Source organism: Acanthochromis polyacanthus, chromosome 15 (assembly GCF_021347895.1).
Source record: "Acanthochromis polyacanthus isolate Apoly-LR-REF ecotype Palm Island chromosome 15, KAUST_Apoly_ChrSc, whole genome shotgun sequence".
Taxonomy (NCBI): Eukaryota; Metazoa; Chordata; class Actinopteri; family Pomacentridae; genus Acanthochromis; species Acanthochromis polyacanthus.
The window spans coordinates 33612694-33630635 of NC_067127.1; the positions used below are offsets into that span (position 1 = coordinate 33612694).

The 17942-nt window shown below is 38.6% G+C and overlaps 1 protein-coding gene across 2 annotated transcripts in view; it reads left to right on the forward strand.

Annotated features, from left to right (window-relative positions):
* The window catches only part of LOC110964933 (polycomb group RING finger protein 5-B), a 42257-nt gene extending 38979 nt beyond the window's left edge, over positions 1-3278 (forward strand). For both annotated transcript variants that reach the window (XM_022213796.2, XM_022213797.2), the window contains exon 9: positions 2797-3278. In XM_022213796.2, coding sequence (XP_022069488.1) covers positions 2797-2844 — 48 coding nt within the window. In that variant the 3' untranslated portion in view covers positions 2845-3278. The remainder of the gene's footprint in view (positions 1-2796) is intronic.
* Positions 3279-17942: the final 14664 nt, after the last annotated feature.

Here is a 17942-nt window from a genome sequence, read left to right on the forward strand (position 1 = left end):
TGTGTTGCTTTTTACCAGCTGTGATTCTTCATATTTCCCAAACACTGAATGAAAACGGTCATCTCATCTGTGCTTTTCCACACAGTGGATTTACAGCGTTTTGTAAATAGACGTTTATATTGAACCTCCGCACAGCGAGCAGCAGCCAGGCCCGTTTTATTTCATATTTTCTTTTATGGCCCTTCTGCTTCAGACACTTGGCCTCCGTCCCCACAGAGCAGATTCAGGTGGATCCAGGAGCAGTTCATGGAAATGGCTTTACATTCTGATTTAAGTCTGAATCTAGGAATCCTGCAGTTTGAAATCAGATTAAAGAGGAAAGAAAGATGTGGTCTGTGTTTGAGTCCGTCAGAAAATCCACCTGAGCTTTAACAAACGAGTGAGAAATGTGTCTAAACTGATAGGTGTCAGTTTGTAGGGTGTGTTTAGAAACTATATGATGAAAATACAAATACCGTCACAAGAAAAGGTCTGTGACCCTTTGGGATTATTTGGATATTTTTATAAATTGCTATTAAAATGTGTGCTCTCACATTTCGCCCAGTACTAACACAAATGTCTATAAGACACCTATAAACCTCATAGTAAGTGGGCCTCCTTCAGTCAGGGTCGACTATGGGTATAGCATCCTAGTTGTGTACTTGGCTGACGCATCGGCGACTATGGCTGTGGAGACCGATGCGTGAATGGCAGTCCTTATTGCAAGTGCTGCATATGTATGCTGTCTGTTGGACAGAGCTGACACAAAGCTTTCTGCGGGCCCGCCTCTCTGTGGCGGCTTGTGTCAGCTTCTCTTCTCCTGTTCTGAGGTGCTTGGTCATGGCTCCTCTCCATTGTGACCGATCAGCAGCGAGATTTTCCCAGGTCTCTGTGTCAATACCCACAGCCTTCATGTCACGCTTCACAACGTCACGGTATCGCAGCTGTGGGCATCCAGTGCGTCTACTTCCAGTGGCCAGCTCACCATACAATAAGTCTTTGGGGATGCGGCCGTCTGGCATGCGGTGAACGTGGCCTAACCAGCGGAGTCTGCGTTGCCTGAGTAAGGTGAACATGTCAGGCAGACCCGCACGAGACAAGACCTCTATGTTTGGGACTTTGTCTTGCCACGAAATTCCCTCATGTGGAAGGTGTTCAGGCGCCTTTCTTGTCTGGCGTATGTCGTCCATGTCTCGCTACCGTATAGTAGTGTACTGCTGACATAGGCGTTGTACACTGCCATCTTGGTCTTCACTGTGAGCATGGGGTTGGACCACACATGTGTAGTGAGGCGTGCAAGTGTGGTAGCCGCCTTTCCAATTCTCTTGTCGAGCTCCACGTCCAAGGATAGGTTGTCGGTGACAGTGGAACCTAGGTACGTGAAATGATGGACCACATCAAGCTCGTAACCATCGATGGTAATGGTTGGTGGTGTTTCTGTTCCTTGTCCCAGGACGTTAGTCTTTTTCAGGCTGATGGTAAGCCCAAATTCTTTACAGGCCTGGGAGAAATGGTCCGTCAGTGACTGAAGTTCTTGCTGAGTGTGGGATCCTACTGTTGCGTCGTCAGCAAATAGCATGTCTCTTATCAGGGCTTCACGCACTACCTCATAATGAAGTAAGATTTACAGTCATGTGGTATTTCTAGCATTAAACAAATAATAAATGCTAATAAGTTTGAGAAAATAGAAAATAACCAAGAAAATAACCAGCAAACTGCAAATTCTCAATAAGCAAAATGAATAAATATCCACATCTATGCATGTCCAAAAAGAAATCAGAAGTCCACACTTAAATGGACGTGGCCTTTTTCTATTATCAAATATAAGTGATTTAAACATATATTATCAACTTACAGATGTCGGCCAAACACCAACAAAGTGCCTCAGTCATAACCACACTTCTTCCTCATCACTACAGAACTTCTAACACCACATTTATCCACATAGTTCAGAACTTTTCTACGGTTGCCAGATAAAGTATATGAACCCTTTGGGATTACTTGGATTCGTGCATAAATTGGTCATAAAATGTGTTCTGATCCTCATCTAAGTCACAACAATAGACAAACACAGTCTGCTAATACCGCACAAAAAATGATATGCTGTCATGTTTTTATTGCCGCATGTAAACATTCACAGTGCAGGGTGAAAAAAGTATGTGAAGATTTGGATTTAATAACTGGTTGACCCTCCTTTGGCAGCAATAACCTTCCTATTTTTTGTCACTTATTGCCATTTAATATTTGTTAAATACTAGAAAAGCCATATGGCTAGAAATCTTACTTCATTATAGGCATCTTATTATAGAAAACTGTGTTAGTACTGGGCGAAATGTGAGAATATTTAGGAAAATTTAAGCAGAACAAACTGTTCTATTGTAGAATAGATTTTTCTAAACCACCAATCAGCTTTGAAAATGAAGGTGTTTGCATTTTACTGTTCCATTTTCACTTTCTTTTGGTTTAAAGTGTATTTGCTGCATTCTAAATATTCAAATATGACAATATTTGTGACATTTAGCTTTGAAAAACCTCATTCAGTGATTATTAGTTGCTTTTGGACAACTGGGTTAGGGTCATGTGTCCTGTATGTATGTGTGTGTGTGTGTGTGTTACTGATATTTTATAATTTTTTTTTTATAATTGACAACCTGTACACTGAATCTTCCAGCTCTGGTGATTCTAAATTCATGCAGTCCTCTTTGTGTTTTCAGCATCAGCAGCCGTGTTGTTATCATCTGAAAAATGCTCGTGTTTACAGTTTAAGACCATCAGATTGATTGTATCTCTGAACAGTTTCTCCTTTTCCCCCCTCAGACGTATCCGATGGTTCTGGAGTACCGGCCTCGTATCGACTTCGGCTAAGCCAAGCCTGCAACAAGAGGAACACACACACACACACACACACACACACACACACACACACACACACACACACACACACACGTATATACTGTATATACACACACTTAAACATGCATACAAAGTGTAGAAGACGGTAAAAACACCTACATTTCCAAGTGGACACACACCGTAAAACACCAACAAGCCCACAATGTGCAGAGAAAGAGAAAGATTTAAATGTATTTTTGTACAGCCAATGATGAAGTGCAAACGTTGTTATGTTAAAGAGCTTTTATGCTACATAGAATAATATATGCTATATAATATATGATATTTTTAAATGTATGTCCCTGTGCCTAAAAACCTGTCAGATCAGATCAGAAATGAAGTACGACCATATCTCCACTCTGCCTGTCTAACTCTAACTGTAGATTAAATGTTGATTTTCTACTGTTCACGGTGGTTTTTTGTCTTTTCTTCTGGACATTCACTCTCATGATGTGAACATGTGGCTAAAACAACACTCAGACTGCCTTTATATTATTTTTATGTCTTTGCTTATGGATCAATCCACCTCAAATTAGCAGGTTCCTTCTGCTCGACCATCTCTGCCTTGTTGCCCAGTCGTAAAAGATGGATATTTTGTTGAAATTTTAAATTATATATCAAATTCTTAATGATATGCTGTGGTACAACTTGTTATACCTGCTCAGTCAGTTTTGAAATTTGACTGGAAATAACCTAATATTTTCAGTTTTGTGATCAAGGATTTCATATTAAAAAGTATTCTGTAAATTTTGAAATTCTAAATCAATTCTGCAATAAAAATTAAAGAGTAGAAATTTCAGATTCAGAAAACTTTATTTGTCCCTAGGGGCAATTAAAAAGGCACGTAGAGCAGGGAGCAAAACATGGTGTAAGAAATTGAGTAGAAAGAAGAAATTAATGATAGGCAACATAAATAAAACAATGGGGGAAAAAGTTGAGAATTTCGTTGTGATATTCTTGTGCAAACAAAGCTTAAAAGTTCAATGTGTAACAACGTGCTGAAAGTGAGTTGATGGTAAATTTTTCCAAACAACGTCTTGAAAAGCGTTGGATAAATCAAGCTAAATTTTCGATATTTTATGTTGAGGAAAGATTCAAGCAAATTGGAGATCATCAAGCAGAAATTTATCTAAAAATGTGCTAATTTGAGAAGGAATGACCTGAATGGAGAAGCGAGTTTTCTTCAATTTCATCCTTTAACACAGATGAAATACACTGCCATTCAAAAATTTGAAGTCATGCCGACAATTTCATGTTTTCCATGAAAACTCACACTTTTATTCATAATAATGGATTTGATTTATATAGCGCTTTTCAAGGCACTCAAAGTGCTTCACAATGGATCCATCATTCATTCACTCACACATTCTCACTCTGGTGGTGGTAAGCTACATTTGTAGCCACAGCTGCCCTGGGGCAGACTGACGGAAGCGTGGCTGCAAATCTGCACCTACGGCCCCTCCTACCACCACCAACATTCACACGCATTCATACACCAGTGTGAGAGCAGCACTGGAGGCAAGGAGGGTTAAGTGTCTTGCCCAAGGGCACAACAGCACATGACTAGGCGGGAGCGGGAATCGAACCACCAACCCTTCAATCATTGGACGACCCACTCTACCACCTGAGCTAACATAACTGCACAAGGGTTTTCTAATCATCAATGAGCCTTTCAGCACCATTAGCTAACACAATGTAGCATTAGAACACAGGAGTGATGGTTGCTGGAAATGTTCCTCTGTACCTCTATGGAGATATTCCATTAAACATCAGCCGTTTCCAGCTAGAATAGTCATTTACCACATTAACAATGTCTACACTGGATTTATCATTAATGTTGTCTTAATTCAAAGAAATGCTTTTCTTTCAGAAATAAGGACATTTCTAAGTGACCCCAAACTTTTGAACGGTAGTTTAACACCAACACTGGATTGCACCAACACTAAATATACTAATGAAAATATTAACTTAGTTACCTGCCTTGTCATCCAACAAACGGCGAGCAACCGGAGCGTCAAAAAGTATCTCATGCAGTGACAACTTCATACACAGTAAGACCAGGAGTTATGGTTAGAAGTGGTGGTTAAAGCTACTAAGCAGAATCATTTAGTTTTTCTGGTATTTAGGTTTTTATTAAGATGCTGTTTACCTGGATTCTTCCAGTTACTGCACTTGAGGAAAAAGAGAGTCTATGTTGTGTTTTAATCTCGTAATAACTTGCAATTCTCACTGTGAGCTTCATTAAATTCAGCCTTCAGAAGGTTTAAGACTTAATGGGAGATCGTAAATGTCTTGTTAGTACAATATGATGTAAATCTACCGTATACATGCAACTTATATATCAGTAAGTAGTAATTTAAAATTGCTAGAACCTTGGTAACAGATGTACTAAAAGGCAACAGACTGCAGTTAACATAGTTGTTGGCTGCAAGATGATTAAAAATGAGTGGTTTCCTAAACCAGCTGTTGGCAGTTACTGAAAAGAGCAAAACACTAAAACTTTAAAAGCTAGTTTTAGTGCACAGTACGGAAAAGCTTTGGGAGGCAAGCTACCTGCTATGTAGAGCTCAATTTATTGATACTTGCTCTGGGTATTGGAACATCTTACACCAATCCAATATCTACTTCCAATCTTTCAACATCTTTTTTCTTTTTCATAGAATAATGGACCTTGTCAGCTGTGCAGACAAAAGCGTAGAAGTTAAGTGCCAAATGGGCATCCGTGCAAACTTTTTGTCCCACAATTTTGCTGTTTGACACATCATTAAAATATTTTAAAAGCCAGAGGTGCCCATCGCTTGGTTACTGGATTGGGTTGTCCACTAATTGCAAGTCTGCAGACACACTAAACCCCAAGCTGCCACCTTAAATGACAGATGAACCACCCAACTCTTTGTGAATCAATGAATGAAAAACCAAAAAGTGTGAACCATTTACCGTCTAGGTTCTGATTAACTTAACAGATCAAAAAAGATGCCTCAAACTCATGCCTGTTTGGTAAAACTGTGGTCGTGTTGCAAACAGGTTTCCTTTGCACTACGGGATTACTCTCATTTCACATCTCAATAAGGTAAGATCAATAGGAAGGGAACGTTTTAGTAGTAAGGCTGGCAGAGAGGCGATTAGACCTCACTGATGAGAGGGCTTCTTTGATTAGCATGTGCCCATGAAGACAGAAGATACATCCCTGTGGGCCTCCAGGCAGACAGCTGATTGAAGTACTCAGATTATCTCTTCAGATAAGGTGGTGATGGGGAGGCGGGGGGGTTCGTGCCATCATGAAGACAGATTGATGGAGATATTTAAAGAAAACCCCCTAAAGACTGATTGGTTTTAGGAACAATAGATGATAGCTGGACATTTATGGTGACCTCAGATATAAATGAAAATGATTTTGACAGTAGCATCGCGGTTAATGGAGCAGGAATTTCAGGAGACTCATTTTAGATGCATACAGTTGTAGTCTGACCATCAAATCAAGTTTGTCTCCATCCATCTGTGTTTATCTGTCTGCTTGTAATTATTCTGTCCAACCGTCTTTTAGTGATGTCACCTCAATGAAAAAAATTATTCAAGGGAAAAGAACTGAAGGCCAGAGCTACAAAAATATCACACAAGTTGTAACTAAACACACTTTTTGCTGAAGGTTTGCTGTGGTTCTTCCACTTATGTTAGTCCAGGATTGTGAAACCAACTCTGACAGACGCCATCATCAGTGTCCCACCAAGGCAAAACAATAATGAGTACTGGAACCATAATGCTGGCTTCAGACAACAGGATATTTTAGAAGAACAGACCAGCACAGTCATATTTCCTTTCAGTGACTTTGCTGAGGTTATATAAGAATATAAAGCAACAATGGCATGAATCATACTGGTTTTCAGAAAAGCCTGAAAGAGAAAGAATAAACAACTGTGGACCTTCCATGGGTTGCATAATGACGACAGTATGGGTGCTTTGGGGTCCTGTTGGTCAAAGTCATGGACACTTTGTGGAGGTCTGGACACATCTGGAACTTGAATCAGTTGCCATTCTACTCTGACACACTGACAAGTCTAAAATGACAGGAGATTTACAAGTTGAAGTTTCAAATCAAAGCTCAAAAGTTCAATATGGCTGCCTTGGTGAAATGAAGCATGTCTTGTTACGAAAGGAAGGGTTTGAATATTTGCGACATCATCAGAGCTTAATTATGAACCAAGAAAACAGAGGCTGAAATTTTGCAATATTTTGATTATTATTAAAGGTCCTGTATGGTGAAGATCCTCTTTTATTGGGTCTCATGAACTTGGAGATGTAAATTAAAAGCTAGGAGTGTATTTCAACTATGAGCAAAACTCAACAAAAGTTCTGGTGCTGGCTGTGAGAGTGAACACGAGAGTCTTTATGCACTCAGAAACAACAATCAGAAACGGTGAAAAATGTAAGACTAAAACAGTAAATGACTGGCTGAGTAACTGTGTTTTCATGTCTCTTGTTGTGCTTCAAGTTCAGCCTAAACTCAGCTGCTGTTAGCATCTGTTAGCTTCTCTGTGCTTATGTGTGCTGTATTTTGATACAGCTGAATTATTAAACAGCTGTTCTCAACAGATAACAAAATAAGTAAGAAATAGTGACTGAAAGGCAGCTCATTAGGATGAAGTGTTAGTCACTTCAGAACCATTCCAATCTGATGCTCTGCAGCTAAAATACAGATTTTAGAAACACAACGACAAACTCACTAAACATGAGTTAAAAACAACTATGCTGTGAAGTTAGTGATGTTTTCAATGTTTAATGACCACTAAGAAAGAAAGTTCAAGGCAAATTGCTCCATGCTGTTGATCAGAGACACAAAGAGAGTTTTCTTCCTGAAGGGGGCAGAGCCAGAAGCAGCTGCATTTAAAGGTACAGACACTAAAGCCATCCATATATCCATGATCTATATACTGCTTACTCGTCATTAGGCTCGCGTGGGGGGTAGAGCCTATCCCAACTGACTTAATTGCCCCCTGGGGACAAAAAGAGTTTTCTGAATCTGAATCTTAGGTGAAGGCAGGATTCACCGGGGCAGGTCACCAGTCTGTCACAGGGCTAAATATACAGACAAACAATCGCGCTCACATTCACACCTACGGACAATTTAGAATCGCCAACTAACCTTAGCATGTTTTTGGACTGTGGGAGGAAGCTGGAGGAAGCATGCACAGGGTGAACATAGAAACTCTATGCAGAAAGATCCTGGGAAGGCCGGGGATCTTTTAGCCGCAAGGCGAAAGTGTTAACCACTAATACACTGTCCAGCCGAGCTACAACCAGTCATGGTGAAATGAACCATCTTTGTGGTAATTTTGAGTTGAAAAAAATTTCTCATTCTGGCGACATGTGAGACCTTCATTAGTTTGCTGAAAAGGGGAACAGTGTCAGTAATGTTTACTTTTTGTGGATGCAGCTATCAGAACATCTCCTTCTTGGGAAGCTGGGTGCATGAATTTGGTTTCCCAGAAATGTTCAACCTCTGAGCTGCATCAGATGCAGAATTAGAGGCAGAAAATCACAGGATGAGGCTGTGCAACAAACCCAGGAAGAAATGCCCGTCAAGACAAAAACATATGCTCATTTAGAAAGCCCTGGTAAAACTGTAAGTATCTCAGAATCTAGCAGCACTATGTTTTTCCTCTGTGGACCAATGTAACTGTGACACATAATGGTGTTAGGTGAGTTTCACAGCAAGAAAGAGGCTGAAAATCTAAAGATATCTGAATTTTTACAACATGAACTTCTCATTTTTATCTGCATGACTGACCAAATCTAATCAATTGGTCCCTGTGTCATTTCTGACCTTCCCTGAAAATTGCATCCACATATTTTAGTCCATTTTTGAGTGATGTTGCAAACAGACAGACAAACAGACAGACAAACCAACATTGATCATCACATAACTACCCTATGTTCTTTGGCAGAGCAATAATCTTGGCAGAGTTGTGACTGACAGCAGCATCTACAGGAACCCAAACACTGATGGTGGTCACTTTTATTAAAGAGAGTCTTGGTTAAATATGACTTTTTCCTTGAAATAAATCATTTGAGTTCGTCTGGATCGTTACCTCATCCCCAACTCACACACGCACAGAAAAATGTTTTATGAGTTGGGGTGGTCGGGGTCAGACGAACCGTGTGTCTGCTCGCTAAAACAGTCAAATTTATGAATCTGTGTCTGGATTTATGAATGACGAGAGCTCACAGAATGATAAACAGGCAGACATACCTACAGAACATATGCACACCTCATGACAGCCTATAAATACTCCGTTACAGAGCAGACAGCACGTTTGCATCTTTTCCATGGATATCTGAGTGAATGTATAGACGTCTGCACACCTTCTCCGACAGTTTAACACAAACACACTCTCGTGTATTCATGCTTCTTCGCTCTCGTCCTTCCAGCTGTTTCGTCTTGCCCTTGCGCTGGTTTTTTCAGGTCAGAGTTATGTAGGCCAGAGGTCCCTGTGGTTTTTATATGACTCACAGTGATGCTGCTGTGCCGAGTCGTCCTCGCTGTAATAAACTTAAGATGAAAACAGAACTGGGAGGCAACAATAGACGAATCTTGTCCATGTGATCCGTCTAAACCTCTGCAGCCCGGCGTGGATGAAACCCGCAGAACTTTATTGCAAATTTCAGTGGCGATCCAAAAGTTTCCAACAGTATAAAATATGTCAAAATTTAGCTAATTGTGGATAAAATGGTTACTATCCTTTCGTTTTGTTGAGTAGTTTGGCCATAAAAACCTAGATCATTTCAGTCTGTTTAAACAGCATAAAACTTTAACGAAGAGCTGAAACAGGCTGATGTAGTATAATATACATGATATTGACAGTGTGGAATACTCAAAGCTTCATATAAAGAAAACATTTTTTACTAGAACATGAAGTCCTGCACCTCTATGAAAACAGCACAGCCATGGCTAGAAGTAGAAAGAACTCAAAAAGGTCTTGTATGGCATCACAGAAACAATTGAATTTCTTCTATTGTCTATTTTACAGAAAAATGGGGGAAAAAAACTTGCTCGATAGGCATGAGAAGGAACTTCCTCTCCGTCTCAAGGAACTGAGGACATGGAGGAAATTAAAGAAGCTATTTAACAACAGCCATCTACTAAACATTCTAACAACACTCTGGACAACCCAGAGTTATCACCACAGGGAGCTGGTCCAAATTTTAGACTCTGGCAAAATGCTGGTTTCACCTGAGTTTATGATCTTTTTGAGAACGGTAGATTTAACCCAACACCGTATGTCCAACAAGGATTCCTATAAATATGAACAGGTTGAACACTTTCTTGAAGTTGTTGGAACTCTCCAGAGAACTACATCCACTATAGACATTCTTTATAGACCACAGAGAACAGAGGCGCTTCTTATCAAAGTTCTCTTCTGAACTAGGCAGTCTGAACTTGAACAAGCTTGTGCTATTAAGAACATCTTAGTGTAATCTGCTCAGATGTGGGATTGATGATGACGTATGGGATGAGACTCTCCAGCAAACCTCAGAGTTTTCAATATGCAACAGATATAAAGAGATACAGTACAATATTCTGCATAATATTTGTATTTCCCCATATACTTTTAGTAAGTACAAGTCAGGAGTTTCACCGAACTGCCCTAAATGTAAGACTCATGCTGGTACTAGTTGACACTGCTTGTGGGAATGCAACAAAATCAACTCACTTTGGAGGACAGTTTGTGAAAGCATCAGTGTGGCAATAGGTCAGAAAATGCCACCAAATCCTCTTCTGCTGGGGTGTGTTCCTGCATCTCTATCATCAATCCCTCATCTCTGAAGTTGTAGCTCTGGAAAAAATAGACACCACATTGAAGGAAAGACACATTTTCTGCAGATATGGAGAACACCGCTGGAAAGCTTTGGAATAAAATATAAGCTGGACTGAATTGGACAGCAGTTCGACTTTTGACTTAGGGAGGGTCATATGAACAAACCTGGTCCATGTACACTCAATCTATAATCACAATCTGTCTGCCATTCTCATGAGTGTGTCTCTGTTTTTTGTCTGTATTTTATGAACCAGGACTGTATCATAAGACTTTTTTGTAACACTGCTTGTTCATGAAGGAAAATTCATTTAAAAATTATTAAATAACCTAGAATCAACATGTACAACATTTTCCCAAGTGCACCCAGGTGTTGCCAGTATTGACTCTACACAACTGTAAATACTTTATTACATTCAGTTTAAATTTCACTTATTTAGCTAAAAAATAACCTCCTGAATACTTAGTTTTTTGCATGTTGGTTGCAGCTGAGTCAAATGCTGTCAGTCAGAAACTGACTGACAGCAGAATAGAACTGACTTATGGTCTGTTCTATTCTGAGAACAGACCATAATATATAGCAGTAAACACATGAATCCCACAATCGGACCGTTCAGGTTACAGTAGTTCTGATTACATTAATAAAGGTTTGGCTCATCATAGTGGAATGAAGAATGTTCACTACTGCATAAAGAAGTGCAAAAAATGGAATCTAAAACAATTTTTTTGTTTTATGCAATTTCTTTGTAATAGAATATGTAGAATTAAACTATTTCAATAAAATACCGTAATTCTAGGATTAGGTTCAGTTGTTCTATTAAACAGCATGAGTGGTTAAAAGATCAATTAGAAAGTTGAAAGTAAGGTGATTTTTTCAGCTTTTTCATTCTGTGGCTCTGATAGATGATTTCATTTTGGCAATTGTTTAAGGACTGACAATTTTTAGGTTCAGAGGTTTCAAGTTATCAAAATTGGGCACTAATCAATCTCTCTTAGAATGTTTTGATTTCTAATGTTTTTTGTATTGTGTCAGCTTTATCAAAATCCGGTCCTACATCTCCCAGCATGCCCTTCGACAGCCTGTACGTCACAATGGTCGTCGAGTCTTTCCTCTGTGGGTCTGTTGTCTGCGTGGATGGACTGAGTGATACCGAAAGTCAGAACAAGGAAGCAATATTTTTTCCAGCTGAAAAAAAACGAGAGCTTCTGCCTTCATTCTCAAAACAAAACCTGCTCTACAGTTCAGTGGAGCCGCCGTGATGACTAATGAGTTTAGTTTCTATTCCTCTTGTTAGATTCATTACAGGTAGATGAACAGAAAACAGAAGAGGACTGAGTGAAAAATGTAGCAGGAGGTTAGTATTAATGACACCGAGCAGGATCACTGGCACTGCAGAGAGTTTTGTTACCATTTTGGAACATTTACTACAATATTTGCAACATAAAACTATCTGAAAGCAGAGAAAATAAATATATGAAAAAGTGTAATACTGAAGTTTGACATCACAAGGGAAGATTATTCTATTTTGAACGTGTTTCTCAAACTAAAAAACATTTTTCATCAAAATATTAGCTCAGCAATCTGTGAAAAATGCCAAGGAATTTTAGAAAATCTTTTTTTTGCCTAAATTTGGATTTAAAGAGAGCAACTATCGAGCTGCATTGACTCCTAGTTCACTTCAACCATAAACTGTGTGTAAATGATGTACATAGAGGCCAGGATGGCATCCTGTTTTAAAGCCTTGAGTTTGGCATTTTGGCCCTAATTTTCAAGATATTTTCTAAAACATACCTATAACATACCCAACTTTATGATCTATTTTACTCTAAATGCGACCATGATTTGCAAAAGGACCATCATAGAGTATAGAAGGAGGCTGGAAACTAGTCATTAAGACCATAAACCTATTAAATAAATGTTTACATAAGTAATAAATCAAGTGAGAAGTAGTGCTGTTCCTCATGGATTTCTATACAATCATGCTTGTTTTTGTCGCCCCCTACTGGCCATTAGAAAGAATGCAGATTTAAGACATTTTTGCATTTGTCTGCCTTTCAAACCCAGAGGCTACACTGGTGTTGTTTATACAGTGTGTCGTTTAAACCTGATAAACCATGTTATCCCAGCATGATGTGGCAATTAGCGAAAACCTTCTTCTCATGCCAGGAATGTTTCTTTTTCTAATAAGTTGTTTATCTAAAATCATCAGCTTTTCTGAACAGTTTCTGCTCAAGCCTGAAGTGTTTATAGCACAAAATCTGAATATTTATAAGAATATTGCTAAAATTTTAGATTGGCATATCAAATACTTTCCTAGGTGTTTTTGTTGTTGTTGTTGTTGGTTTTCATTCCCCATCGAGTCATTTTTAGCATGTTTTGCAAACTGAAATCTGATATTTGAATGATAATATCTGAATCTGGAGCCTTACATTTTCACAGCTATCTCTCATTATATCATTGAAAAGGCAAAACATATAGAATGTTTTTTTTTAAATATCAGACAAAGCAAAAAAAAAAACAACCAACATTATTATTGTTTTCTTTTTTTGTTTTTTTTTTATTCATTCATTTCAGGCGATTTCAATAACAATGCAAAAAGCAAACATTCCAATATGGTAACATGCATAGAATGCCTGAAAAGGGAGTAGGAGGAAGAAAACGTATTAAATCCTACCCCCAAGCTCATCTACGGAAACACTATGAGCTGTGACTCATCATAACAACATTATGTTACAATGACAATTACAATATAATGCAAACAATTACAATATAATACAAACAATTACAATATAATACAAACAATTACAATATAATACAAAACTTTAACTTTACATAATTGATTCAGCAGGCATGACAGGTCATATGGCAAAAATAAAAATACTAGAGGGTAGTTTAATCCAAGCAGAACAGATTTCTGGAGGTTTTTTCATGGTTCTCACAATATAACTAAGAAATACTTTCTGTCAGTGAACAGAGCTTATTATATTGATCTTCTGATCATGTGCTCACTTTGATGAAACTGAATCTGCTGCATCCAAAGCACAAAGTGTTTTACAGCTCCACATTTTCTCACTTGGTGCTATGTTTCCTGCTATCACGGTCCTTTCTAGTGAGGAATGTTCCGCTGGAAATTTGAGAAACAGGTGAACAACAGCTGCAGGTTGATTAACCTTAGTGAGCCTCTGATTAGTTAACTACATCCACCTGAGTGTCATGTGAACCCTGTTTAAACAGAGTGATACAACTCAAGGAAATCTGTGCTTTTGTATAAAGAAGTTATCAAGGTGACATCTCAAATCAGCTTCAGTCTGAAGAATCTGAAATATTTCCTCTTTATTGTTGAAGTTCTTCCTCAAATGTTTTGGATCATTTCGAACCGTTTACCATTCAAACGTTTGGGGTCACTTGGAAATGTTTTATTTTTGAAAGAGAAGTTGTTTTTTCAATGAAGATGACATTAAATGAATCAGAAATCCAGTCTAGACATAGTTAATGTGGTAAATGACTATTCTAGCTGGAAACGGCTGATTTTTAATGGAATATCTCCATAGGGGTACAGAGGAACATTTCCAGCAACCATCACTCCTGTGTTCTAATGCTACATTGTGTTAGCTAATGCTGTTGAAAGGCTAACTGATGGATAGAAAACCCTTGTGCAGTTATGTTAGCACATGAATAAAAGTGTGAGTTTTCATGGACAACATGAAATTGCCCACAAACTTTTGAATGGTAGTGTATTTCGAACACTTTCAGGTCTTCTGGTGGCAAATCACTGGCAAATTGAATCAAAAATTCTCAGAACACAATGACAATTGAATAGGGAAAATGTTTTTGGGGTTTAACAGAACATACCAGAATCCAAACAAGAAGTTATTATTTCAGTTTTATATTTGAAACCACACAACCACGTTAAGTGGAGCTGATAAAAGGCTGGACTGAATCTAATCTCCAACACCAGCTTCACCGATGTGTGCCGATGCTTCCAAAGACATCCACTAAAACCCCCTCTGAGTCCTTCAGCTCTGGACTGCTGCCAGCCGGCCGGACACAAACACTCAGTGCAGGACGTCAGTGATATGGAAGCTAACCGTGCCTGGAACGAGGACAGACGTGTCTCGTTTCTGCAGCTGTGACCGAATCACCGGCTGTAGCCACATGTGAGCTTCAACCTTGGACGGACACTAATGTCCTTTTATCAGGAATATATTATTCTCTCAGCACCGTCCCTAGTGAGATTCTGCTGCAGGTGTGAGGCTGAATAACATATTTGTCAGTGAGCTTCAAAGTTCAAGACTGATAATTGATGTTTGTTTGATGTATTTTTGTTGGAAAAATAGCAGAATCCTGTCAGTGGTTCAAAATGAATGATTCCTGATGCTTTCGGTGAGAAATCGTATAAACCAGAGGCCTTTCTAGATGAATTTGTGGGATATTTGCTGTGTCAAAAGACCTCTTTAAATTGATTTGAAATCTACAAAGCAGATTCCTCTGGTTGTTACTGATCACATTCATACTCCAGCAAGAATGAAACCTTGTAATTTTTATACCCAAACTATATTTTACTATCAAATAAACAGATACCCATCAGATTCACTGAGCATCTCACGGTGCTGGATGATTTTGGTATATGTACAGGCATAAAAATGAGAAGTTCACGCAGTAAAAACTCAAACATATTTAGATTTTCAGAAAAGCTCAACATTAGAATGTGTCACAGCTACATTGGTCCACAGAGCAAAACACAGGATTTTTACAAAATACCAGTTCTCCTCAGCTTTGCGAGGAAACACCTGGAGTTTTGCGTTCAGGTTTAAGTATGTGAACTCAAACCATCCCCCCACCCCCACCCCCACCCCCCACCAATTCTGTTTTTGTAATGTAAACCAAACTGCAAACGACTGACAAAAAACTACAAAGGCTCAAACTCCAGTCTGCTGGATGAAAGGTTGTTGTCACTCAAAGCACAATTCATGTCAAAGCACTTCGCACAGTAAACTGAACATCTTGTGATATTAAATTACAGGGACATTGGGACAATGTTTGGTGACAATGAAAAGACTCAGCTTTAATTTGTTGTCATCTTCTGTTTCAATGTCTTTGTAAAGCATTTTGAATCGCCTCGTTGTTGAAATGTGCCATATAAATAAATTTGCCTTTGCCTTTTAATTTGAAGAAACTTCCAGCAGAACCAGGTTCAGGAGGAGCAGACATCTGCCTTGACTGGTTGGGGTGAGGGCAACATGAAGAGAGAACAGGATAGAAGAACAAAAACAGAAGAACAATGCATAAGAGAATGATAAGCGGTGATTATGTGTCACAGAGGTGTCAGCAGAAGTGGCTATTCAACAAAACCGATAATAAAACTACACTCAAGTCAAATGTGCTAATTGAAGTGAGTGCAGCAGTGTTTCAGGTCTTCTTGTGTGGATAAATGGCCTTTTATCATTACTGTAGTCTTTTGTTCTCACATTACTGATGGTAAAACCTTTTTTCTCATCTACTGCATATAAAAAAACTCCACAAAGCTTTAAAGCTTCGACAAACTAAACCTCAGTGTTGTCTGACTCATTTTAATTAATTCAAAAATGAGTGACAAGGTAGAGCATGGACTGTGCTATGACAGCGCTCATCTTTCACTAAAAGCAAAATGATTCAGTCGTGTTACGATTTAAATGGGTGACCCCGCATAGCTGTCATTCACAGGGCAGTTAACTAAGGAAACCATAACTTTGTTTTGTACCAGACTGCAAACACATTTTTTTCTGCTGAAAAGTTTGGCATTTTAACATGGTGGTCTATGGGGATTGACCCATTTTTAGATCAAGCCTCTAGTGGCCATTTGAGGAACTGCAGAGGTTGCCACTGTTGTCCCAGTGACCTGCTGCTTCTGTTTAGGACATCAAAACTCTGAGTGGAAGAGCCGTTAAGGTGACACATTCAGATATCAGCGGCAGTGTTTGTCATTTTATTACCTCACCCTGATATCATCCCGGTGCTCGGTATCAACACTCAGCATGGATATCAGCATTTCAAAGGTTGGGCCAAGTTAAACAGCAGATGGCATGAGACACCCCGAAGCAGCAGGGATCTGACCCAGAGTCTGTTTCGACAAACAGCAGTCGGCCGAGTTCTGCTGAGAAGGTCTGCATGTGTGACGGTTAACCATCACAAGCTCACGCTCACACTAGGTTTAGTGAGTCATTGTATTTAACAGCATGACAAGGAGAGTGAAATAAACAAACCTGCTATACAGTATGCACACTACTGTTCAAAAGTTTGGGGTCACCCAGACAATTTCATGTTTTCCATGACATCTCACACTTTTATCCATGTACTACCATAACTGCACAATGGTTTTCTAATCATCAATGAGCCTTTCAACAGCATTAGCTAACACAATGTAGCATTAGAACACAGGAGTGATGGTTGCTGGGAATGTTCCTCTGTACCCCTATGGAGATATTCCATTAAAAATCAGCTGTTTCCAGCTAGAATAGTCATTTACCACATTAATAATGTCTACACTGGATTTCTGATTCATTTAATGTTATCTTCATTGAAAAAACTGCTTTTCTTTCAAAAATAAGAACATTTCCAAGTGACCCCAAGTTTTTGAAAGGTAGTGTATGTGAACTGAAGTTGTTCTATATTAGTTAAAGTTGATCTACAATAGTTAAAGTTCCTTTATAAAAGTTAAAGTTGCCCTTTATTAGCTAAAGTTGATATTATTAGTTAACGTTGCTCTACATTCATTAAAGTTGCTCCATATTCATTAAAGATGCTCTATATTTAAAGTTGCTCTAAATGAGTTAAAGTTGCTCGATAAAAGTTAAAGTTGTATTATTTAAGGTTGACCTTCACTACTGTTCAAAGTTTGGGGTCGCCCATGCAATTTCATGTTTTCCATGAAAATTCCACAATAATGATATCTAGACTGGATTTCTGTTTCATTTAATGTTTGAAAAACTGCTTTGCTTTCAAAAATAAGGACATTTCAAAGTGACCCCAAACCTTTCAACAGTAGTGTATGTGTAGAATCTACAGTATATTTCTACACTGCAGGCCAAACGTTTGGAAGCAAGCTCAAATTTGTTTCATAAAAAACAATAGTGTCATTGGCATACTTTGCAACAAAATAAACATGATTATTATATAATTATAGTCACTCATCAGAAGACATTTTTTACTACAATAATCAGGTTTTAATGTCTTGTTTCTTTACTCAGCTGTTTCTTTGTAGTCATTAGAGATATGGACAC